The sequence below is a fragment of the Mesocricetus auratus genome, unplaced genomic scaffold, assembly GCF_017639785.1.
Source record: "Mesocricetus auratus isolate SY011 unplaced genomic scaffold, BCM_Maur_2.0 Super-Scaffold_100676, whole genome shotgun sequence".
NCBI classification, from domain to species: domain Eukaryota; kingdom Metazoa; phylum Chordata; class Mammalia; order Rodentia; family Cricetidae; genus Mesocricetus; species Mesocricetus auratus.
The window spans coordinates 25,592,078-25,618,208 of record NW_024429266.1 but is presented as its reverse complement, the minus strand read 5'-3'; the positions used below and the strand labels follow the sequence as shown (position 1 = coordinate 25,618,208).

General features: G+C 39.9%; 1 protein-coding gene across 1 annotated transcript in view; it reads right to left on the bottom strand.

Annotated features, from left to right (window-relative positions):
• The window catches only part of LOC101836707 (flavin-containing monooxygenase 5-like), a 36,927-nt gene that overhangs the window by 9,116 nt on the left and 1,680 nt on the right, over positions 1-26,131 (bottom strand). Inside the window, exons 2-5 of the mRNA XM_013114299.2 lie at positions 17,286-17,474; positions 16,329-16,491; positions 10,787-10,929; positions 9,963-10,162 (exon numbers count right to left, since the gene is read on the bottom strand). Coding sequence (XP_012969753.2) covers positions 9,963-10,162; positions 10,787-10,929; positions 16,329-16,491; positions 17,286-17,474 — 695 coding nt within the window. The remainder of the gene's footprint in view (positions 1-9,962; positions 10,163-10,786; positions 10,930-16,328; positions 16,492-17,285; positions 17,475-26,131) is intronic.

The following is a 26,131-nucleotide window of genomic DNA, read 5'->3' as shown; positions in this document are numbered from 1 at the left end:
AACAGTCATCTAAAGTCTACCAACCAAAAAAAAAAAAAACCAGGTCCAGATGGCCTCAGTGCAGAATTCTAACAGAAATTCAAAGAACACAGTATTCCTTGCATTAGAAGCAGAACGGTTTTTGCCAAACTCTTTCAAGACACAACTAGGAAAGAGAACTTCAGACCAATATCCCTCGTGAACATTGATGCAAAAATACTCAATAAAATACTGGCAAATTTAATCTAAGAACATATCAGAAAACTCATCCACCCATGATCAAGAAGGCTTCATTCCAGGAATGCAGAAGAGATGGTTCAACATATGAAAATCCATCAATGTAATCCACCATATAAACAAGCTGAGAAACAAAAATCACATGATCATCTCACTAGATGCTGAAAAAGCCTTAGACAAAATCCAAAACCCTTTCATGATAAAGATCTTGTAGAGATCTGGAATAACAGGAATTTACCTAAACATAATAAAAGCTATGTACAGCAAACCAACAGCCAACATCAAACTAAATGGAGAGAAACTCAATGTGATTCCTCTAAAGTCAGGAACAAGACAAGGCTGTCCCCTCTTTCCATACCTCTTCAACATTGTTCTTGAAGTTCCAGCTACAGCAATAAGACCAAAACAAAACAAAACAAAAAACAATAAAACAAAAACGAGACCAATAGGATACCAATTGGAAAAGAGGAAGTCAATTTTTCACTATTTGCAGATGATATGAAAATTTACATAAGTGACCTGAAAAGCGCTATCAGGGAACTCCTAAAGCTGTTAAACAGCTTCAGCAAAGTGGCAGTATATAAGATCAACTAAAAAAAATCAGTAGCTCTAATATATACAGACGATAAAAGGACTGAGAAAGAAATTAGAGAAACATTTCCCTTTGCAATTGCCACAAACAACATAAAAGACCTTGGGTAGCACTAACTAAACAAGTAAAAGACCTGTATTGCAAGAACTTTGAGTCTTTAAAGAAATAAATTAAAGAAGACACCAGAAAATGGAAAGATCTCCCATTTTCTTGGATAGGTAGGAAGAAAGTAGTAAAAATGGCAGTCTTGCCAAAAGAAATCTACAGATTCAATGCAATCCCCATCAAAATCCCAGAACAATTTTTCACAAACCTTGAAAGAACAATTCTCAACTTTATATGGAAAAACAAAAGACTCTGGATAGCCAAAACAACCCTGTACAATAAGGAACGTTGGGGGGCATCACCATCCCTGACTTCATGTACTATTATAGAACTATAGTCCTGAAAACAGCTTGGTATTGGCACAAAAATAGACAAATAGACCAATGGAATTGAATTGAAAGTCCTGAGATTAATCCACAAACCTATGAACACCTGGTTTTCGACAAGCTAAAATTATACAATGGAAAAAAGAAAACATCTTCAACAAATGGTGCTGGCATAACTGGAGGCTGGTATGTAGAAGACTGCAGATAGATCCGTATCTATCATCATGCACAAAACTTAAGTCCAAATGCATCAAAGACCTCAACATTAATCCAGCCACACTGAATGTCTTAGAAGAGAAAGTGGGAGGTGCCCTTCAACGAATTGGTACAGGAGACAACTTCCTGAACACACCAGTAGCACAGACACTGAGATCAATAACTACTATGTGGGGCCTCCTGAACTGAGAAGCTTCTATAAGGCAGAAGACACAGTCAACAAGACAAAACAGCAGCCCACAGAATGGGAAAAGATACCAACCCCACATCTGACAGAGGGCTGATTTCCACAATTTACAAAAAACTCAAGAAGCAAGTCTCCAAAACACCAAATGATCCTATTAAGAAGTGGACTACAGTAGAGAATTCTCAATAGAGGAATCTAAAATGGCTGAGAGACACATAAGAAAGCGCTTAACATCCTTAGCCATCAGAGAAATGCAAATCAAAACAACTCTGAGATACCATCTTACTCCTGTCAGAATGGCTAAAATGAAAAACACCATTGATAGTTTATGCTGGAGAGGATGTGGAGAAAGGGCAACACTCCTCCACTGTTGGTGCAGAAGCAAACTTGTACAGCCTCTTTGGAAATCAGTATTGTGGTTTCTTAGGAAAATGGGACCCTGTCTACCATAAGATCCAGCAATCCCACTGTTAGGAATATACCCAAAAGATGTACATTCATACAGTAATGACATCTGTTCAACCTTATTAATGGCAGAATTATTTGTAATATTCAGAACCTGGAATCAACCTAGATACCCCTCAACTGAATATTTGATGGAGAAAATGTGATACAAAGTAGAGTACTACTCAGTGGGGGGAGGAACCAATGGAATCTTGAAATTTGCAGGCAAATGGATGGAGCTGGAAGAGATCATCTTGAGTGAGGTAACCCAGTCACAAAAAGACAAAAATGGTATGTACTCACTCATATATGGATTTTAGAGATAAAGTTGTTTCTGCCTCTAATCCACACTGTCCAAGAAGCTAGGAAACAAGGAGAACCCTAAGATAGACAGACATACATGGTACCCTGGAAAAGATGAAAGAGACAAGATCATGGAGTATGGAAGAGGTTGTTAGGAGAAAGAGAAGGGGAGAAGAGGAGGGAAGAGAAGGACAGGAGAGAGCAGGAAGATCGTGTCAGGGGAAAAATAGAAGAGAAAAAGAAAAGAGATACCATAATAGAGGGAGTTATTATAGGTTTAAAGAGAAATCTAGCACTTGGGAAATGTCCAGAGATCTACAAGATTGACCCCAACTAACAATCTAAGCAATAATGGAGAGGCTGCCTTAAATATCCTTCCCTTATAATGATATTGATGACTACTTTATATGCTATCCTAGAGCCTTCATCCAGTAGCTGATGGAAGCAGAAGCGCTAAACACTGAACTGAACTCTGGAATCCAGTTGCAGAGAGGGAGGAGTATTGAGCAAAGGGGTCAAGACCAGACTGGAGAAACCCACAGAAACAGCTGACCTGAACAAGGGGGAGCACATGGACCTCAGACTGATAGTTGAGAAATAAGCATAGGGCTGTTCCAGACCCCCTGAATGAGGATGCCACTTTGGAGGTCTGGTTAATCTATGGGGCCTCTGGTAGTGGATCAGTATTTATCCCTATTACAGGAATCGACTTTAGGAGCCTACTCCACATAGAGCAATACTCACTCAGCCCAGACACATGGGGGAGGGTCTAGGTCCTGCTACAAATGATATGACAGACTTTAAAGATCCCCCATGGAAAGCCTCACCCTCCCTGGGGAGCAGAAAGGGTTTGGGTAGGGGTTAGGTGCAGGCCAAGGGAAAAGGGGAGGGAGAGGTAACTGAGAATGACATGGAAAAGAAGCCTGTTTCTAATTTAAATTTAAAAAAGGGAAAAATAAAATATATGTAGAAAACATCTGTAGCAGAGGTAGCCATAAAGCTGCCTGACTCAGCACCTGCTCAGGAATTTGGTAAGTAGTAAAGTGTTGTCTTGAGTAACCAACCCCCAGACATTGAACCCATTATTGAGAGGAATTTTGAAAGAGGGAGAGAGGAAAGTCTATGTATACCGACTGTGGCCTTTCTCTGGGTACATAGTAGTCTCTTCAGAATTATATTTAATGCAGTCCCATTTGAGGAAGCCATGCCAACTGACTACCCTGTCCAGCCAATCTTCTATTCAAGCAAGGAAGAGGTATCTAGTAAACAACTGTGAGAATCTGTTCTACAGAGGTAACATTTGGACTGAAAATAACACAGAGAAGCAATTTTCTATGATTATAAATGAAATAAGTGGTCAGGTCATGAAAAGTAAAAATGTATACAATCATAGGCCACATTCAGGGTTTTGGTAAAAACAAACCCACCCAATATATGACAGTAATACTTTGAAATTGTATTGGAACTGCAAGATTGTCATCTCCCACCTCCTAGTCATTGCAATGTAGCCCACTGCTCATGTGATGGTGATGCAGGTGTAAAGAAGGCTACTGTGTGGCTGTTTGGCAGGTGAAAGCCAACATGTACAATTAGGCACAGTGTGCAGTGGCTGGTAATGATGGTAACCATCTCTCATCTGTTTATTATTTTTACTTCCTCCTTTTTTATTAAAAATTTTATTTTTAAATTTAAATTCAAATTAGAAACAAGGTTTCTTCACATGTCAATCTCACGTCCCTCTCACTTTCCCTCCTCTCCTCCCACCCCCCCCACTACCCATCCAATACTCCCTCCTTTCCCCAGGGAGGGTGAGGCCCTCCATGGGGGTGTCCATAGTCTGTCATTTCATCCAGGACAGGGCCTAGACCCTCCCCCAAGAGTCCAGAGTGAGAGTGCATCTCTCATTGTGGGATCGGCACCCAATGTCCATTTGTATGCCAGGAATAAATACTGGTTAACTACCAAAGGCCCCATAGATTGCCTAGGCCTCCTCACTGACACTCCCATTCAGCCCTCGGGAAATGATTAGCCCCTGCCATGACTTCCCTAAGCACACTCCGTGGTGTGCCAAGAAAAGCAAAACCCTCTGACGATGGACGAGCTTCTCAGAAAGCATTCCTGTCAGGAAGTGGCTCAAGAGTGTATGCCAGGGTGTGCAGTGTGAGGTTTGGCTTGAGGGATTTATGGAAAGAAGTAAAGAATGAAAGTATAGGGTTACCTAGTTTTCACTCAGCCTGAGGGGTTTAGGGCTTCTTATTGGTGTCTGATGTTATATATTCCCCTTAGTCATCCTGGGAAAACATGTTCTTAACCGATCAAATAGCTATGCTAAAAAATACTTAAAAGTTCCAAATACAGTGAGTAAATTTTGGAAACTAAGTTTATAGTCTTGAGACAAGGAAGCCTATCTTTATCTAGACTTCAAGAAGAAAGTGCAAGAAGACAGATGGACATGACATGTGTGAATTTTTAAAATTTAGGTCTTTGCATAGTAAAACAGTGTCTCAAGCTAAATCAATGGGAAAATGCAGTTAGAGGAAATATAATATGCATGGATTCTGGAATATTTCAAGAGTCCTGTAAAGAATCCTATGTGTCTTAATTAAGAGTGGCTTCACTCATTCAGTGCTTTATTCCAACAGATTTTTTTCTGAAATGAAGCCCTGCCACCACTTAGCTTGTAGGAATTCCCTCGTTTATGAAGAGGAAGTAGCCATTCAGGGATGTTTCCCGTAGGCTGTACCCTTCACTAGCAATTAGATCACACAGCTCCAGAGAGAATGAGCTAGAGCTCACTTACTTTAGTCCGTCCGTCCGTCCGTCCGTCCGTCCGTCCGTCCGTCCGTCCGTCCATCCATCCATCCATCCATCCATCCATCCATCCATCCATCCTTCTTTCCTTCCCTCCTTCTTTTCTGATTTCTTTTGGTGTTTTCATTTATTTTCTGTCTCCCTTTATTCAAATGTAACTGTACAAAATATTTATAAGTCACTCATCATCTTTCCCCCTTGTCTTCTTCTATTCTGAGGTATCTGCTCTGACACTTTGCTGTTGTGAACCCAAACTCAAATTACTTTCTTTCTTCTTACGGGATTTAGGGGCCTGAGGTTGAGACATTTTCTAGCAGAATATATAGTCTTATTGAACTGTAGTCTCCAAGGTAGTACAAATACAGATCCATAAGAGGCAGATTGTGTCTCCCTTCTGCTACAGTTTATCTAAGAGTTTTGCCTAAGAAATAATAGGGTAGGGTTCTAAAGTAAGAAGTACTGAAACAGGCTCACATGTTCAAAGAATGTACTAGAAGAAATCACCGAGGCTGCAGAGTATCCTGGTGGAATAAGGTAAGGGATGCTCTACCACGGTTGCTCTGGTGAACAGGCCAGGCTATGGAGTCTGTAGATAGGTTAAAGAATTTGACTTTAGCTGGGTGGTGGTGGTACACTCATTTAATCCCAGCACTGGGGAGGCAGAGGCAGGCAGGTCTCTGTGAGTTCAAGGCCAGCCTGGTCTACAGAGTGAATTCCAGGACAGCCTCCAAAGCTACAGAGACCACCTCCCCCAAAAAATAAATTAAAAAAACAAGAATTTGACTTAAGGCTGGAGTTGGTTTCTTTTGGTGTTTTGGGAAAAGACATAAAGACCTTTATAAATGCCTGTGATTTTTCAAGCCCAGTCTCAAGGTAACTTACAGGAGACAAAGAATGTGGCTGACGGGTACAGTTCAGCCAGGACATGGAAACTACTGCCACAACTGAGGGGCTTACTGAGGAGAATCTGTGTGCATGTGCATTGACAGTATTGTGTCCTGGAACCCAGTGGCCTCCTTTTCAATCAGAAAAACCTTTTCTTCTCTTCCTTATTTAAGTATTGTGTCTCCTCTACATTCTTATCTCTCGTCTTTCTAGTAAGTGTTTTTCCTGTTATCTATCTGCTTTGGTTTTTAGTTGGGAAATGATATTTTTAATTATCAAAGAATTCTACGTACCCTTGGCTTTATTAAAGATTGCTTCAAATTTTCACGCAAGTTGATTTCTCTTCTCCATTTAACTTCCCTAGCACCTGCCCCGATGTTTGGATCCTTCTTCTGTCTGGATTCTGGTTATTGACATAGAGGAGAAGCTTTTTTTGACACTTCCAACAGCTGCCTTTGGCTACTGAAGTGTTGGGGAAGTCCTGTGTATATGTCAATAAAGCACTGTCTGGCCAATAGGAATCTAGATAGGTGGGGCTAGGAATCCAGGAGGATTCTGGGAAGGAGAAACACAGGAGAGTTCGAGATGTGACGCCATGGGGTAGGAGCCCGGAACTATTCTCCGGTAAGAGACATACTTAGATTAACAATTATGGGGTAATTACTTAAGCAGAGCTAGCCAGTAAGAGACAAGCAAGGCCAACAGCTTCATAATTAATATAGCCTCCTGTGTGTTTATTTGGGGGCTACAATGTGGCAGAGCCCAGGCGACTGGCGAGTGATAAACCAAAGTGGCTAGCAAAGAAAAATCTTCTCTTAACACTGAAGGGTTGTTGTTCTGCAGGTGGTACAAGGTTAGTGGGCTGATTCTGTGACAAAGAATCTAGCAGACATCCCTGTTCTTGCTGAGTTATCCAGAGAAAGCCTTTCTGTGTCCACCTTCTTTGGCATAAAACCTTGGGAAGGGACTTAGCCTATCCATCTTCTTCACTTCATCAGGGCTAGGGGACTGCTTCACGAAGAACTGATGTTGCCTTTCACCAGAACCACACACCAACTTCTCCCCAGGGTGTGCCAGTGTTTCACCTTCGGGGTCTCTAAAACTAATCCCCAGGTACTCATCTGACCTATGGACAAGAAAGACTTATGTATATATAAAGACATATATATATATATAAAGACATATATATATATAGTGTTCAAAGCCTTAATGGATTTTTATGCCTCCTAGTTCCAGATGTTTAAGGATCCCTAAATCCTTATTCTTAGTATACACCCAAAAAGGGATAAAATCACTGCCTTCGAAACATATCTGCACTCCATGTTCATTGCAGTCTCATTCACACTAACCAAAACTAAAAACAAAACCCAAGTGTAGCTCCTTTAGAGTAAGAAACTGTGGTACACGTTTGCCCGTCTTGTTCTCTCTCTTTATGTAACCTGTGACTGTGATCTATGTGTGCAAGGGGTGTTAGTCAGCCTTAAAGCTGGTGGTAGAGCACTTGCCTGGAATGCACAAGAGCCCAAGTTCAAAGGCCAACATCAAACAGTACATGAGTAACACAATTGGACTTGATGATTTAAAAATAACACAACATTAGGTGTGTATGGGAGGTGTAGATCTAGCAGGAATTTGGGAGGGGTGAATATGATCAAAATACATTATACAAAAATTTTAAAAATGAATAAATAAGGAAAACTAATAAAAAAATCTTGCCAGTTGCCACAGCATAGTGAACCTGTAAAATAGTGTGCTATGTGAAATATGCCAGATACTGAAAAAGAGTATTACATTGTGTTACTTATGTCTATAATGTAAAAAAAAATCAAATGAGTAGAGAATACAATGGTTGTAGGCAGCTTTTAGGGTGGAGGATGACTTGGAGAGAAAGGTCAGAGGATAGAAAGTTGCAGTGTGCAGAAAAAACATGTTAAGGTTTAAACTCACAGCATAGGGACTATAGCCAACAGGTGCTTTTGCCAAAATAGTCTACTTGAGATTGTGAATATTTTTATTTGCCTCACTATAATAACAGTTCCATTGTACGTGTATAGCAGAGCAAGTGAGCTACCTTAAAATTATGCAATCATCTTTAAAAAAAATGGACAGCATCCAAATTCTCCCCCATGCTCCAGCCTTGCATGCCCTGACTTCTGCCTCTTGGTGGTCTTCTCCCTGACTTTGTCATAGTGCTGGGTTCTCTTCTGTTCCCCACTTTGCACCTAGCCCCTTCTTAGCTCAAGAATGTTTTGCCTGAGAATCCTCCTACTTTTAGTCTTCTTTCCTGAATGATTTTTCTGTTCACACCTCCTTGCTCTTTAAATCTTAGCTTAAACCTCACTCCTGAGAATTGATTCCTAGATTGTTCTATTAGTTTATCCACCTAGTTATAACCCTAGACAGTCTACTATGCAAGTCTTTGTCATAGTCACCATCTTTCATACTCCTCACAACAGTCTATACTTTAAAAAATGTTCTCATCGTCCTACATAGAATATAACGTTTTCATTCTTAGCATAATAGAAGGTCATTAATTTTTTTAGCGAACACATCAATACATGTCACATTCTTTTGTACCATCTGCTGAAATGTATGAGGCAGTGAGGAGTCAGAATAGTTAAGTCACTAAGCACTAGCTGTGCAAGAATGAGGACCTGAGTTATATCCCCAGCACCTGTATAGCAACCTGGGCAATGCAGTGAGTATCTGTCATCCCAGCAGTAGGAAGGAGGAGATAAGAAGGTTCTGGAACATACTGTCTAGCTAGTCTAACTGAGTTGAACAATATGTTCAGTGAGAGAGCTTTACTCAAAAAAATTAAGATGGAGAGAAATTTCATATGACATTTTATATCAAGCTCTGGTCTCCACATGCACCCCCCCCACACACACACTAACATTTGAAGACCATAAATAATCATATAAGAAAGATACTATTTGTTGGCTTATCTGTTTACCTTTGCTAGAACAATACGTAAGACTGAGTAATTTATAGAAACACAACATTTATTGATTTAGATCACTTACAGAGAGCCAGTGTCAAGAAGTCCCATCTAGTGAGTTCCTTCTTGCTACCAGGGACACTGCATAGTCTGAAGTGGCACCACACAGGAAGACAGATCAAAACCTCTAACTTAGTTATCTCTTCCTCTTGTAAAATTCTAAGCCCTCTTAGGAGCTTCATCTTCAAAACACCATCTACTCTCATTTACCCTTGATGGCACCACCTCGACATATCACTAATATATAAAGGAATTCTGGAGCACCTAACTTGTTTGAATTATATTTCATTGCATTTATTTCTTTTCTTAACTCTGTTTAGTCCTAACCCCACTCTGTCTTTTGCTTATTAACTGGAAGCTACTAATGATTTCTGAACCAAAACTTCCATGGGATAAGACCTGGAATTACTGGGGTGATCTTGCAGAGGAAGGATCCCTTAGCTCCCCTTCCATGCGGCTCTTCTGATGCATCTACCCCAACCTCAAAATAATTAACTGTGTCTTATTTGGAGCTAAATATACCCTTCTCCAACATTCATCATGGCATATCACATTGCTTTGCTGAAACCCATGTTTGTGTCTTCTTTGATCTCCACAATTGACATCTGTTGAAGAGAGGGGAATTGTATTGCCTTTTTTCCTGAATTTTTTTGTGTCTAGCAATCAAGTGTTGATTGATGAATGGATGAGAATATACAAGTGATGCCAAGAAGGGCATGCACATTTTCATGCAGTAATGTACATTATACAAATCTGAGTGCTTTACACACCTAAGGGGGTGAGATCAGTCAGGAGTTAAAAGTTCAGTTGTCTTCAAAGCAAAAAAGTTCATTGCATCTACACATGATTACCCACACCAAGCCCTGGGTTTGTCACCTGTGCTGTGGCTGCAGACCATAGTGTGCATGGTTGAATCTTGAGTTCAGCGTCTTCTCTAGGTACTTATTTATTGCTGCTGTGGTTAATATTTTCTGGAGAAAGCTATGGAACCGAGTGAAGAATAAACTATCCATGGGATATCCATTACTCCAGACGCGGTGTAAAATCCATGATCCTCGTCGAGTGCTGAGGAAAACCTGTAGAAAGCAGAATTAAGCAGGGGAGAACAGAGGAATGTTTACCTGCTGTACTTTCAAATGTTAGCTCTCATCCCCTTTTGAGAGTGTTGGCCACTGAAGACAGGAAGCCGAGTGCCACTGTGCAGTGGTCACCATCCTATGTTTTGCCAGAAATTTTAATGAGCCCCAGGAAAAGGCTGTTTATACGACACCAAATTTATTTGTGAAAACTAAAATGCAATACACTTATCTCCCTGTCTCTGAAATACCATGTTGAAAAAAAAATAGCCCTGGATATTGACATAGCTATCCTTCATATGGAAATAATTCATAAGTTAATTGCCATATTAATTGCTATAGCAGTCTGTATTATTTTCTTTAAAATAAATCTGTGGAAAATATTTGGTGAGAGTAACCCAGACTCAGAAGAAAATTGCACATGTTCACCCTCATAAGAAGGCCCTACCAAGAAAAATTAAATCAGTTACCTGGTGCCATGCTGGTTCTCTGTTCACTTAGGGCACCTGGTACATTGTTTACATGCCTGTTCCAATTGTTAGTACAAGGGATTTATTTTACATGCATTTTCTACTCAACTCAACACAAATTTAAACTATAAATGCACAATGATTGCCAACAAACCTGTTTTGCTACTCGACCAAGTTCCACTGCAATATCCACACCAGAATTCCCAATGCCGACCACTATGATTCTCTTTCCTATATAGTCCTCAGGACTTTTGTATTCCCGACTATGAAAATAACAGCCTTCAAACTTCTCAATGCCTGTGGTGGAAGAAGATAATTTGTCATTATGAGGAGAACTTCCACATACTAACATATATAAGAAAGTTACACTCTGAACAACTTGAAAGAGGAAGAAATGAAATCAGGGCCAGCCAGTTGAAGATCACACATAGTCCTCAAATGCTATTTATGTTTAAGGGAGATCAGAGGATGAGGACTACACTCAGACTGGTGATCTTATAAAGTATTTACAAAATAATAGATCTATCTGTGTCGACTCTGTACAAGTGAACGTGTTACAACTTCACCAGGATCTAATGCTATTCATTATTATATTATTGTCACAGTTCTAAGCAAACTGACAAAGCCAGTCACTGGATATTTAGGGTCTGGGGACCTTTTCTTCATTGGTATCTCCTCTGCCTTATGTGGCTGATGCCAGTACCTGATGCTGTACCTGACTTGGCTGCATGCTTCATAAAACCTGCAACCAGGGACTTTCATTTTACAAATACTTGTGTTAGCTTGCAAAAAGATTATACACCTATTATGCCCAATTCAATCAGAATTTTGAGCAATCTTATTTACTATGTCTCCATTTTCCACAATGGTTTCTTGGGCACCATAGAAAGGAATCGAAATATAAAATATTTTCTAATCGATTCCTGGTGGCAATTTGATGGAAATAGAGGGAAAGTGGGTTTAGAGTAAGGAGAGAGGGTTTAGATAGGGGAGACGGGGAACTAGCCACCCCCTTTGAGATGTATACCATTTTATCACTTAGAACTTCAAGGGAACAGTAAGCTTCTCATTTGTTTTTATCAGCCAATGAAAAGGTAGGATATGGAAGGGGGAAATCTCATGGTCTCCACACCAAGAGTACATTTGAATAAAAATGCTGAGAGCCAGAGAAATAATCTTCACCGGGAAAAGGCCCTTCAGTTGGTTATCCAATACCAAGTGACCAGCCCTTAACTCATATATATTGTGGTTGGAGGGAAGAAACAAAAGGGAGGATGAGTAATTATATTTTACTTATAAAATAAAAATTTAAAAATAAACTCATAAGATCTGCACACAACTAGCTGAGGTCAGGCTACTGCACACTGCAGCTCCCATCTTGGCAGGACCCAGCCTGCCCAGAGAACACCAGCGTCCAAGTCACATTCTCTACCCATGGGACAGGCAAGGTGAACCTAACCTCCAGTGCCCTGAGCAGAACCACCAGAGACCTGAGGACTGTGAACGGCAGATCACAGCTCAATGGGAGTCAGCTCTCCCAGAGAATGCCAGCTTCCAAGTCCCATTCTCCACCCACGGGACAGGTGAGGTCAGCATGGGACTGTCTCCAGCCTGCCTTCTGGTGCCCTGAGAAGAACCACTAGAGACCTGGGGACTGTGCAAGGCAGATCCCATCTTGGTGGGATTCAGCCCACCCAGAGACTACCAGCATCATAGTCCCTTTCTCCATTCACAGAGCTAGATAGGCCTGAGTCTGTTTACAGCCTGCCTTCTGGAGATCTGTGCACAAATAGCCAAGGACAGGGAACTGCACACTGCAACTCTTATCCAGCAGGAGCCAGCTTGCCCAGAGACAGCCAGCATTCAAGTCCCATTCTCCACCCACAGGACAGGCGAGGGTCCAGTATACCTAGAGATTGCCAAGGCCCTGATACTAGGATGGCCTTCATCCACGCAAGAAGAAAGCCACCAGGGTATTGGATCTGATCTCACCCACTGGAAAGGAACTGTGGTCACATACCCACCAGGGGAGGAAGAGACTCATTCTACACCCACAGGAAGAAATGATGGGAAGGAAACAATATAAAAACACACCCAGCAACAGAAAACCAATATGACACCACCAGAGTCTAGAGACTCTATGCCCACAAGACCTGAACAGCCCATTGCAGATGAAGCAGGTAAGAAAGACCTTACAAACAACTTCATGAAAATGATAGAGGCCCTCAAAGAGGATATGAGAAAATCCCTTAAAGAAATGGAATAAAAACGAAACCCAAAAAACCCAACAAATGTAAGAAAGAGAGGAAAAGACAAAGCAAAAATTGCAAGAAACAATTCAAACAGTGCAAGGGTTGAAAGCTGAAATAGACACAATTGAAAAAAACACAGTCTGAAGGAATGCTGGAAATAGAAAAGCTGGGCAAATGATCAGGTACTACAGATGCAAGCATAACCAACAGAATATAAGAGATGGAAGAGAGAATCTCGGGTGTTGAAGATACACTAGGAGAAATAGATTTATTGACCAAAGAAAATCTTAAGTCCAACAAATCCCTAACACAAAATATCCAAGCAATATGGGACACCATGAAAAGACCAAACCTAAGAACAACAGGTTTAGAAGAAGGTGAAGAAATACAACTCAAAGGGGCAGAAAACATATTCAACAAAATCATAGAAGAAAACTTTCCCAACTTAAAGAAAGGCATACCATGAAAGTACAAGATGCCTACACAACACCAAATAGAGTGGGCCACAAAAGGAAGTCCCCTTGTCACATAATAGTAAAAACTCTGAACTTACAGAATAAAGAAAGAATATTAAGAGCAGCAAAGGGAAAAGGCCAAGTGATATACTAAGGCAAACCTATCAGAATCACACCTGACTTCTCCATGGAAACTCTGAAAGCCAGAAGGTCCTGGATAGATATTCTACCAACACTAAGAGACCACAGATGCCAGCTCAGACTGCTAAACCCAGCAAAGCTTTCAATCACCATACGTGGAGAAAACAAGATATTCCATGACAAAACCAGATTTAAACAATACGTATCCACTAACCAGGCCCTACAGAAAGTCCTGGAAGGAAAACCCCAACCCAAGGATGTTAATTACAACCAGAAAAACATAGGCAATAAATAATCCCACCTTACCAACAGCCAAAAAAAAAAAAGAGGTGGAAATCCAACACAATTTCACCACCACCACCAACTCTGAAACAAACAAGAATGAGCATTCAATGGTCATTAATATCCCTCAATATTAATTGTCTTAACTCTCCTATAAAAAGACACAGGCTAACAGAATGGATTAGAAGACAGAATCCATCCTTCTGCTGCATACAAGAAACACACCTCAGCCTAAAAGACAGATATTACCTCAGAGTTAAGGGATGGGAAAAGATTTTGCAATTAAATGGACCCAAGAAACAGGCAGGCGCAGCAATCCCAATATCTAGCAAATTAGATTTTAAAATAAAATCAATCAAAGAGATGAATGAGGTTATTTCATACTCATCACAGGAGAAATCCCACCAACATGAAGTTTAAATTCTGAACATCTGTGCCCCAAATACAAAGGCATCCATCTTCAGAAATGAAACATTACTAAAACTCAAATCGCATATAAAGCCCCACACACTAAAAGTGGGAGACTTCAACACCCCACTCTCACCACTAGACAGGGCTACCAGACAGAAAACTAACAAACAAGCAAAGGACCTAATAGAAGTTATGAACCAATTGGGATTAACAGACATCTATAGAACACTCCTTCCAAACACAAAGAATATACCTTCTCAGTGCCACACAAAACCATCTCAAAAATCTACCACATACTTGGCAACATAGCAAATCTCAATGGGTACAAAAATTGGAATAATTCCCTCTATCTTATCAGAGCACCATGCTTTAAAGTTAGACTTCAACAACAACACAAATTGCAGAAACCCTACAAACTCACGGAAATTGAATAATGCACAATTACTCCATTCCTGGTCAAAGAAGAAATAAAAAAATAAGTTAAAGACTTCCTAGAATTCAATGAAAATGAATACAGATCATACCCAGACTTATTGGACACTTTGAAAGCAGTGCTACCAGGCAAGTTAATAGCACTAAGTGCCCACATGAAGAAACTGGAGAATAGTTACACTAGAGTATTAACAGCACAACTAAAAGCCCTAGAACACAAAGAAGCAAACTCACCCCAGAGGAGTAGACAACAGGAAATAATCAAATTGAGGGCTGAAATCAATACAGCAGAAACTAGGAAAACAATACAAAGAATCAATGTAAAGAAGAGGTGGTACTTGAGAAACCCAACAAGATAGACAAACCTTTATCCAAAACTACCAAATGGCAGAATGTGAACATGCAAATTAAAAAACTCAGAAATGAAAAGGGGGAATATAACAACAGACATTGAGGAATCCAGAGAATCATCAGGTCATATTTTGAAATACCTATACTACACAAAATTTGAAAATCTAAAGGAAATGGACAATTTTATGGATAGATATCACTTGCCAAAATTAAATCAAGAACAGATAAGCAATTTAAATAGACCTATAACCCCAAAGGAAATAAAAGCAGACATCAAAAGTCTCCCACCCAAAAAAGCCCGTGGCCAGGTGGCCTCTGTGCAGAATTCTACCAAAAATTCGAAGAACAGCTTATATCATTCTCATCAAAGTATTCCATGCAATAGAAGCAGAATGATCTTTGCCAAACTCTTTTTACAAGGCTTCAATAACCTTGGTACCCAAGCCACACAAAGACACAACTAAGAAAGAGAACTTCAGAACAAAATCCCTCATGAACATTGATGCAAAAATACTCAATAAACTGCTGGCAAATCGGATCCAAGAACACATCAGAAAAGTCATCCACCATGATCAATAGACTTCATTCTATGGGGCCTTGGGTAGTATTTATTGCTGGCGTACAAATAGACTTGGAGTTAACATCCCACAATGAGGGATACTCTCTCAGCCTGGACTCTTGGGGAAGGGCCTAGGCCCTGCCCTGAATGAAATGACAGACTCTGGAGATCCACCACGGAGGGCCTCACCCTACATGAGGATCAGAGTGGAGATTGGATAGGGGACAGGGGCCTGGTGGGGAGGGGGGATGAGGGGAGGGAGAGCGAGCTGGGATTGACATGTGAAATAAGCTTGTTTCTAACTTAAATTAAAATAAAAGAAAATAAACTCATGATAAATAAATATACTGAAGTTCCTTCCCCAAATGCTAAGATTTCTAAATGAATGGATTTGTCAGATGTTTGCTTGTCATTTGTCTTTGTGTCTCATTTTTATTCATTTCACTTTCTCTGGAATAGACTGAAATCAAAGAAATTGACAAAACTAAAACCATTTGAATGTTGGCTGATTTTTGTTATTCATCAGAAGCTAGATACAATGGTAATTAGGGGGGAGAGTATGGGTCATCGTGTTTACCTGCTTTTGTATTTCAATGGATTATATTGCCCAGTTAACAGAGAATGAACACTTTCCTGCTGAGGGTTACAAGGGAAAATTTACAGAAACTTAATTAAACTTAATAACATGTATGTCTATTCATGAAACTTAATAACATTTATGCCCACTCATGAAACTTAGTAACATCTATGCCCATTCATTTCTGCTGTAAGTTATTTGGAAAATGCTTCTCTACCAGATTCTTCATGACATACCTGGGAAAGACTTAAGTGGCAGGTGGGGGTCTGTGTGATGACCACTGCAGACCAGAATCCCATCGAAGATCAGGCTCTCCTGTTTCCCATTCGTCTCCACAACCACATCCCATTGTCCACTGACTTCGAAGTCTGGATGCTTCCGCACACTCCTCACATTAGTCTGAGAATGAGGAAACACAGATGGAACACAGGTGACTCACTTTCCAGTTCCTCCTCCTTGAGTCCTACAAACCCTGAGGGACACTTTTCTATGGTATTCACACCAATACAGTTCCCATTCCTTCCACAGCAGGTTCAGGTGTTAGATGCATTTTCAATATATTCAGGAACTACTGTTACAGACGTAATCTTCTTTAGAAATAGAAGCAGTTGAGGCTTTATGAAATATTGGAGTGACTGGATCCACAACATTAATATCTTCCTAGGAAGATTTCTATATGCATGGAGATAATATTTCTTCATGGTTTTCATTCTGTAGGACAGGCCTATTCATTTACCTCTGGCCTGCATTTTGAAGTTCATAGAATTAAAATGTCATAATGACATGAAAATGGGTTTGTGTGTTCAAGTTGTAGTGCTGACTGACCATAGGTAGAAAGTAGGAAATAAATAAACATTCTTTGTATGAGCCTGCTTCTTGTTTTACAAGTAATATGATTTGGCTCAAGGTCTACTGGTATAATTGTAAGTTCTCAAACATTTTGAATTGATAAGGAGGGCCATGCCACTGCAATGCACAATCACAATAGGTTCTGATGAGCAAAGTCTTTCAGCCTCACATTTAAGTGAAATTATTAAGTATTTCAACCTGTGATGATTTCATGATGTGGTTGCTCACCGATAACCTCTTCTTCATGTGTGAAAATCAGAAGTGGCTGGGTATGACTTTGTGTGTGCTCAGGTGAGCATATTTGCGCACATGCATGCACACGCACACGCAATGCAACATTTCACCTTAAATCGAATGTAGCTCAGAAGGTTGAAGTGCTTGGCATACATCCTGAGGTAGTCCATGAGTTTGCAGTTGTGCATGTAGTTGGGAAAGTCGTCAGGAGCTGGGAAGTCACTGAAGCACATCATTTCTTTGGAAGTGTTGATGGTCACAGATTTATAGATGCTTGACATTTTCTCCAAAGGGGTTTTCTGCCAGAGAAAACCCCTCAATACAACAAACTTTATAATTACACTGTAGTAAAATATTTTAAGTGGCCTCAGGTATTTAAAAAGTAGAACACTGGTTTTCATATATTGTCAGACATCCACTGATGTTTTCTCCCTAGCTCCTATATTTTCTAGAGAGAGAAAAAAATCACGGTAAATCAACAACAAACCTTGTGGTGTATAACTTCTCAATCAGAATGATGGATGTCAGAAATGAGAATAGTGTCTTTAAAATGACAAATCAAAGTGACTGTCTAGATTTCTAATCCCAGTAAAAATTCCCTTAAGTGTGAAAGTGGAGTACAATTTGAGGTAAACAAAAACTGCTACACAAAATGGGAAGGTCCAAGGCAGCCCAGACACTATTCCTACAGTCTTCACACTCCAGGTCTAACTGGGTCTCAGACAGCTTTATGTACCCACTCTAACAAAAAGAGATATAATCTAATAATAGTAATACCAAATACCATGTAATATATGTAAAAAATCTTTAGAAACAAGATTTTTTATATTGATGAAAGGAACTGTCAGTTAAAATATGAAATAATCATGAACAGTGAACATTTGTATAGATGATAAAACAGCTAATACAATAGATAGTAATGTGTATGATGCACTATATCATATTTTAAATAGTATAATTTTCTATACTCTCATGGATCTTGATAAAGTTTAATTTAACATCATATCTATCTTATTATTGAGAATCATTGAAATTAGACAAGTTTGTTTAGCCTTCCCTTTGATCTAATCTCAACATAGCAAGATGGTCCTTCTACAAAGAAAGAATGTTTCTCTTCTTTTTAATCTCAGTCTTTGTCAAAGTCCTTACTACAGTCTATACCCACCAACAAGACTCAATTTCACATGTCCCTCAGAACCATATCCTAGCTTTCTCCCCCTTGAGCATTACAAGTAACTACACTGGCCCGCTGGTTCTCCCTGCCTTGCTAGCCATGCTCCCACCTCATAGCAGTTCTGCACCCGAAGCTCCCTCTAAACCCTCTTCTCAGATGATCTCCAGCCTTCCCTTTTTATTTTTTAATTAATTGTTCCAAAATCACTTTATCTTGAGGTTCTCTATGTCCTCTTACTTGGATTACAGTCCCAACTCACAGATCCTGCTGTATTCTTCACAATATACTTACTGCTATTATCTATACTATTTATTTCCTTTTTCAGGATTTTCACTCATATTTGTTATTATATTCCTTCACTTGTAAAAATTCCTTGTACGTAATAAGTATTCAAAAATATTCATTGACTGAGTGAACTCTTAAAGAAAAAATAGCATGGATGTTGGTATGTAAAAACAGAGTATCTACTCGAAGAAAAACCCTTGGGTTGCAGAAGGGTATTTGAATGACATCAATACCATGTTGAAAAGTGTTTGGGGAGAGGGAGGTTGCTCCTTGGACACTTCTGTTTCAGGGGTACCAAAGGGAGATCCCAGTGAGACAGTCATGCTGACCATTTTGCCAGAGCAACCACTGTCCACAAGAATGAAGAACTCTCATAGTGAAGCTGTTGATATGTGTCTGAGTGGGGATAAAACCCAAGAGCAATAAAGAAAGCTTAATGCATCAATGAAGACCCCTAAGATATCACATGGGCCATCCATGACTGGTAAGCAAAATGATTCTGAAGGATCCCTAGAACTTGGGTCTACCTAGTCATAAAGCTGGTGAACTAGCATTGGACCGAACCAAGCCCTCTGAATATGGGTGCCAGCTAGGAGGCCAGGGCAATCTATGAGACCTCTAACAGTGGAGCCAATGTTTATCCCTAGAGCACAAATGGACTTTGGGAACCCATTGCCTAAGGAGGGATACTACTGCAGCCCAGATACAGGAAGGAGGGCCTGGGCCCTCCCTTAAATAATGTGATGGACTTGATGGTCCCCCGTGGAGGGCTTCACTATCCTTGAAGAGTGGGTAGGGAGTGGGTTGGGGAGTCAGTGGGGAGCATGGGAGGATGGGAGGGTGAGGGGATGGGGGGATTGATGTGTAAATAAGAGTGCTTCTAAAAAAAAAGAAAGAAATTTGGGTCTAAAATGAATGGAACTACAAAACAAAACAAAACAAAAACAAAAACATCCTGAGTGAGGTTACCTAGACTCAGAAATACAAACAGGATGTGTACTCACTCATAAGTGGATATTAAACATAAGGCAAAGGATAACCAGGCTACAACCCACAGCCCCAGAAAAGCTAGGTAACAAGGAGGATCCTAAGAGGGAGACATGGATCACCCCAGGATGGGAAATAGAAGAGATCTCCCGGGGGCAGGGGGAGTAGAGGTGAGAGCCCGAGGGATAAGAACATGAAGGAGCAGGATGGGCAAGTTGGGGGAGGGACTGAGAGGTAGAGCAATGAAAGAAACATTGTGAGAGGGTCATTATTGGATTAGGGAGAAACCTGGTACCAGGGAAACTCCCAGGAATCCACAAAGATGACCCCAGCTAAGACTCCTAGCAACAGTGGAGAGGGTGCCTGAACTGGTCTGTAATCAGATTGATGACTACACTAATTGGTATCATAGAACCTTCATCCAATAACTGGTGGAAGCAGATACAGAGATCCACTTCCAAGCACTGGGCCAAACTCTGGGAGTCTACTTGAATGGAGGGAGAAGGGATTATATGAGCAAGGGGAGGGGGGGTCAAGATTATGACAGTGAAACCCACAGAGACAGCTAACCTGAGCTCATGGGAGCTTACAGACTCTAGTCTAACAGCCAGAGGGGGCCTGCTTGGGACTGACAGCAACCCTCTACATGTGGGTGACAATTGTGTATCTTGGTCTGTTTGTGGGGTGCCTAGCAGTGGCACCAGGACCTGTCCCTGGTGCATGAGCTGGCTTTTTGGAACCTATTTCCTATGGTGGGGTACCTTTTTCAGCCTTGATGCAGAGGGGAGGAGCTTGGTCCTGCCTCCTGCCTCAACATGATAAGCCATGCTTTGTTGATTACCATAGGAGACCTTACCCTTTCTGAATGGAGATGGAGGAGGCTTGGATGAGAAGGGAGGAACGGGGTGGGGAGTGGGAGCTGGGTAGAAGGGAGGTGGGGGAAGGAATGGGAGGAGAGGAGGGAAGGGAAACTGGTTGGTATGCAAAATCAATTTAAAAATCTAATAAAAAAAGAAAAAAAGTCCATTTAGCATTTACCACCCTTGAAAGCAGTGTATCTCTTGCTACTTAGAACTCAGAGAAAAAAAAGAGTCATTACCCGGTAAATGTCCTGTAAAACATGCCCCCCCACACCACACACACACACACACACACACACACACACACACAGAGAGAGAGAGAGAGAGAGAGAGATCTATATACACTGATCTGTATCCCTATACTGTGCCCTAGGACATTTAAGAAAGAGTAGCCTACATCTATTACAAGAAAGAATATCAAATTACATAATAGAAGGTGGGCAATGGGCCATCATTCTATTTTACCAACCGAATCTATGGAATCTCTAACTTTCTAAACAGTTAAAAAAAACATCTGCAGTCACCATCCCTTTACTAATATTTTTGAGGCTCACACAGGATTTCAGCTGCTTTGAATACAGTCTTCCAAGTTATATTTCTCATTAAAAGTTGACAAATTTCCTCAATAAGTAATATAAGCACAGAGATTAAAGCCACTACTTGACTAATTATGGGACAATGTGACATTCTGTATGTTTCATTTAATGAAACTATCCAAATTATTATGGCTGTTTCGGTGAAAGTATATTTAAAGTCAAATAAAATGCAAATGCATGCACTGCAGCTTCCATCCCGGTGGTGGGAGCCAATGCACCCCAGCATCCTAGTCTCCTGCTCCACCCACGGAACTAGGAGATGAGTAAATGGAGACCTACCAGAGCATTGGACTTGCAGATACCCACCGGAATGGAACCCTAGTCCTGCACCCACCAGGAGAGGAACAGGCACATTCTGGGGGCCCACTGGAAGAACAGATGGGAAGGAGACAATATAAAAGCACACTGAGCAACAACAACAACAAAAAACCCCAATATGACATCACCAGAGTCCAGAGACCCTACACCAGCAAGACCTGAACATCCCAACACAAATGAAGTAAAAGAGAATGACATTAAAAGCAACTTCATGAAAATGATAGAGGCCCTCAAATAGGATATGAGAAAATCCCTCAAAGAGATGGAAGAAAAAACAATCCAAAAATGGAAGAAATAGAAGAAAAGACAAAGCAAAAATTGCAAGAAACAATTCAAAGAGTGCAAGGGATGAAATCTGAAATAGAAACAATAAAAAAACACAGTCTGAAGAAATGCTGGAAATAGAAAAGCTGGGCAAACTGTCAGTACTACAGATGCAAGCATAACCAATAGAATACAAGAGACGGAAGAGAGAATCTCAGGTGTTGAAGATACACTAAGAGAACTAGATTCATCGAGCAAAGAAATATTTAAGTCCAACAAATCCCTAACACAAAATATCCAGGAAATATGGGACACCGTGAAAAGACCAAATCTAAGAATAATAGGTATAGAAGAAGGTGAATAAATCCAATTCAAAGGGACAGAAACATATTCAACAAAATCATAGAAGAAAACTTTGCCAACCTAAAGAAAGATATACCAATGAAGGTGCAAGAATCTTACAAAACAACAAATAGAGTGGACCAAAAAAAATCCCCTCAACACATAATACTCAAGACCCCAAACATACCGGAATAAAGAAAGAATATTAAGAGCAGCTAGGGAAAAAGGCCAAGTAACATATAAAGGCAAACCTATCAGAATTACATCTGACTTCTCCATGGAAACTGAAAGCCAGAAGAAGGTCCTGGATAGATATTCTATCAATATTAAGAGACCATGCCCAGACTACTATACCCAGCAAAGCTTTCAATCAATATAGATGGAGAAAAAAAAGATATTTCATGACAAAACAAGATTTAAACAATATATATAAGCTAACCCAGCCATACAAAAAATTCTGGAAGGAAAACTTCAACCCAAGGAAGTTAACTACAACCAGAAAAACATAGGCAATAGATAATCCCACTTTACCAACAGGCAAAAGAAAATGCGATGGAAATCCACATACAATTCCACCACCACCAACCATTGGAAAACAAATGAGAATGAGCCATCAATGGTCATTAATATTTCCCAATATTAATAGACTTAACTCACTCATAAAAAGACACAGGCTAACAGAATGGATTTGAGCACAGAATCCATCCTTCTGCTGCATACAAGCAACACACCTCAGCTTCAAAGACAGACATTACTTTAGAGATAAGGGTTGGGAAAAGATTTTCCAATCAAATGGATCCAAAAAAAACAAGCAGGGTAGCAATCCTAATATCTAAAAATTAGACTTTAAACTAAAATCAATCAAAAGAGCTAAAGAAGGTCACTTTATACCCATCACAGGAGAAATCAACCACGATGAAGTCTCAGTTCTGAACAACTATGCCCCAAATAAAAAGCCATCCACGTTCACAAAAGAAACATTACTAAAACTCAAATCACACATAAGACCTCACACATTTATAGTGGGAGACTTCAACACCCCACTCTCATCAGTAGACAGGACAACCAGACAGAAACTTAACAAGGAAACAAAGGAACTAATAGAATTTGTGACCCAATTGGGTTTAACAGATATCTATAGAACACTCCATCCAAACACAAAAGAATATAGCTTCTTCTCGGTGCCACATTGAACCATCTCAGAAATCGACCACATACTTGGCAACATAGCAAACCTCAACAGGTACAAAAATTGGAACAACTCCATGTACCATATGAGACCATTATACTTTAAATTTAGAATTCAACAACAACACAAATCGCAGAAACCCTACAAACTCATGGAAATTGAATAATGTGCAATTGCACCATTCCTGGGTCAAAGAAGAAATGAAAAAAGAAGTTAAAGACTTCCTAGAATTCCATGGGAATAAAGACACAAGATAACCAAACTTACAGGACACTTTGAAAGCAGTGCTACGAAGCAAGTTCATAGCACGAAGTGCCCACATGAAGAAACTGAAGAATTGTCACACTAGAGGATGAACAGCACTACTGAAAGTTCTAGAACAAAAGGAAACAAACTCATCCCAGAGAAGCAGACGCCAGGAAATAACCAAATTGAGGGCTGAAATCAATAAAGTAGAAATTAGGAAAATAATACAAAGAATTAATGCAAAAAAGAGTTGATTCTTTGAGAAAATAAACAAGATAGACAAACCTTTATCCAAACTTACCAAATGACAGAATATGAACATGCAAATTAACAAAATCAGAAATGAAAAGGGAGACATAACAATGGACAGTGAGGAAATCCAGAGAATCATTATGTATGTTTTGAAAAACCTGTACTCCACAAAATTTGAAAATCTAAAGGAAATTGACAATTTTCTGGAAAGATATTACTTACCAAAATTAAATCAAGAACAGATAAGCAATTTAAATAGACCTATAACACCTAAGGAAATATAAGCAGACATGAAAAGTCTCCCAACCAGAAAAAGCCCAGGGCCAGATGGCCTCGGTGCAGAATTCTACCAGAAATTCAAAGAACAGCTTATGCCAATTCTCATCAAAGTATTCCATGCAATAGAAGCAGAACAGTCTTTGCCAAACTCTTTTTATGAGGCTTCAATAATATTGATACCCAAGCTACACAAAAACACAACTGAGAAATCGAACTTCAGACCAATATCCTTCATGAACATTGATGCAAAAATACTCAATAAAATACTGGCAAATCAGATCCAAAAACACATCAGAAAATTCATCCAACATAATCAAGAAGGCTTCATTTAGGGATGCAGGGATGGTTCAACATATGAAAATCCGTCAATGTAATCCACCATATAAACAAGCTGAGAAACAAAAAGCAAATGATCATCTCACTAAATGCTGAAAAAAACTTTGACAAAATCCAACATCCCTTCATGATAAAGGTCTTGGAGAGATCTGGAATAACAGGAACATACCTGAATATAATAAAAGCTATATACAGCAAACCAATAGCCAACATCAAACTGAATGAAGAGAAACTCAAGGCAATTCCTCTGAAGTCAGGAACAAGACAAGGCTGTCCCCTCTCCCCATACCTCTTCAATATTGTACTCGAAGTTCCAGTTAGAGCAATAAGACAACAAAATGAGATCAAGGGGATACAAATTGTAAAAGAAAAGGTCAAACGTTCATTATTTGCAGATGATATGATAGTTTACATAACTGACCCAAACACTCTACCAGGGAACTCTAACAGCTTATAAATACCGTCAGCAAAGTGGCAGGGTACAAGATCAACTCAAGAAAATCAGTAGCCCTACTATATACTGACAATAAAAGGGCTGAGAAAGAAATCAGAGAAACATCACCCTTTACAATTGCCACAAACAACATAAACTCCTTGGGGTAACACTAACCAAATAAGTGAAAGACATGCATTGCAAGAACTTCGTGTCTTTAAAGAAAGAAATTAAAGAAGACACCAGAAAATGGAAAGATCTCCCATGCTCTTGGATAGGTAGGATCAATGTAGTAAAAGTGGCAATCCTGCCCACAGTAATCTACAGACCCACTAAAATCCCTGCACAATTCTTCACAGACTTTGAAAGAGCAATAATCAACTTTATATGGAAAAACAAAAGATCCAGGATAGCCAAGACATCCCTGTTCAACAAAGCAATATCTGGAGGCATCATCATTCTAGACTTCTCTATTATTTAGCTGTATCCTGAAAACAGTTTGGTATTGGCACAAAAATAGACAGGTAGACCAACGTAATTGAACTGAACACCCTGAGATTAATCCACAAACCCATGAACACCTGATTTTCAACAAAGAAGCTAAAATTATACAATGGAAAAAGGATAACTGGATATTGGCATGTAGAGGACTGCAGATAGATCCATGTCTATTGACATGCACAAAACTTAAGTCCAAATGGATCAAAGACCTCAACATAAATCCAGCCACACTGAACCTGTTAGAAGAGAAAGTGAAGAGTACCTTGAACGAATTCCCGAACCAGTAGCACAGACACTGAGGTCACCAATTAATAAATGGAATCTCCTGAAACTGAGAAGCTTCTGTAAGGCAAAGGACACAGTCAGCAAGACAAAAAGGCAACCCACAGATTTGGAAAAGATATTCACTAACCCCACATCTGACAGAGGGCTCATCTCTAAAATTTACAAAGAATTCAAGAAGCAAGTCCCCAGAACACCAAAGGATCCAATTAAAAAATGGGGTACAGAACTAAATAGAGAATTCACAATAGAGGAGTCTAAAATGGCTAAGAGACACTTAAGAAAGTGCTCAACATCTTTAGCCTTTAGGGAAATGCAAATCAAAACAATTCTGAGATACCTGTCAGAATGGCTAAAATTAAAACACCAATGACAGTTTATGCTGGAAAGGATGTGGAGAAAGGGGAACACTTCTCCATTGCTGGCGGGAGTGCCAACTCATACAGCTACTTTGGAAATCAGTATGGAGATTCTTCAGGAAAATGGGAATCAGTCTACCCAAAGACCCAGCAATCCACTCTTAGACATATCCCCAAAAGATGCCCATTCATACATCAAGGACGTCTGTTCCACTATTTTCATAGCAGCATTATTTGTTATAGCTAGATTCTG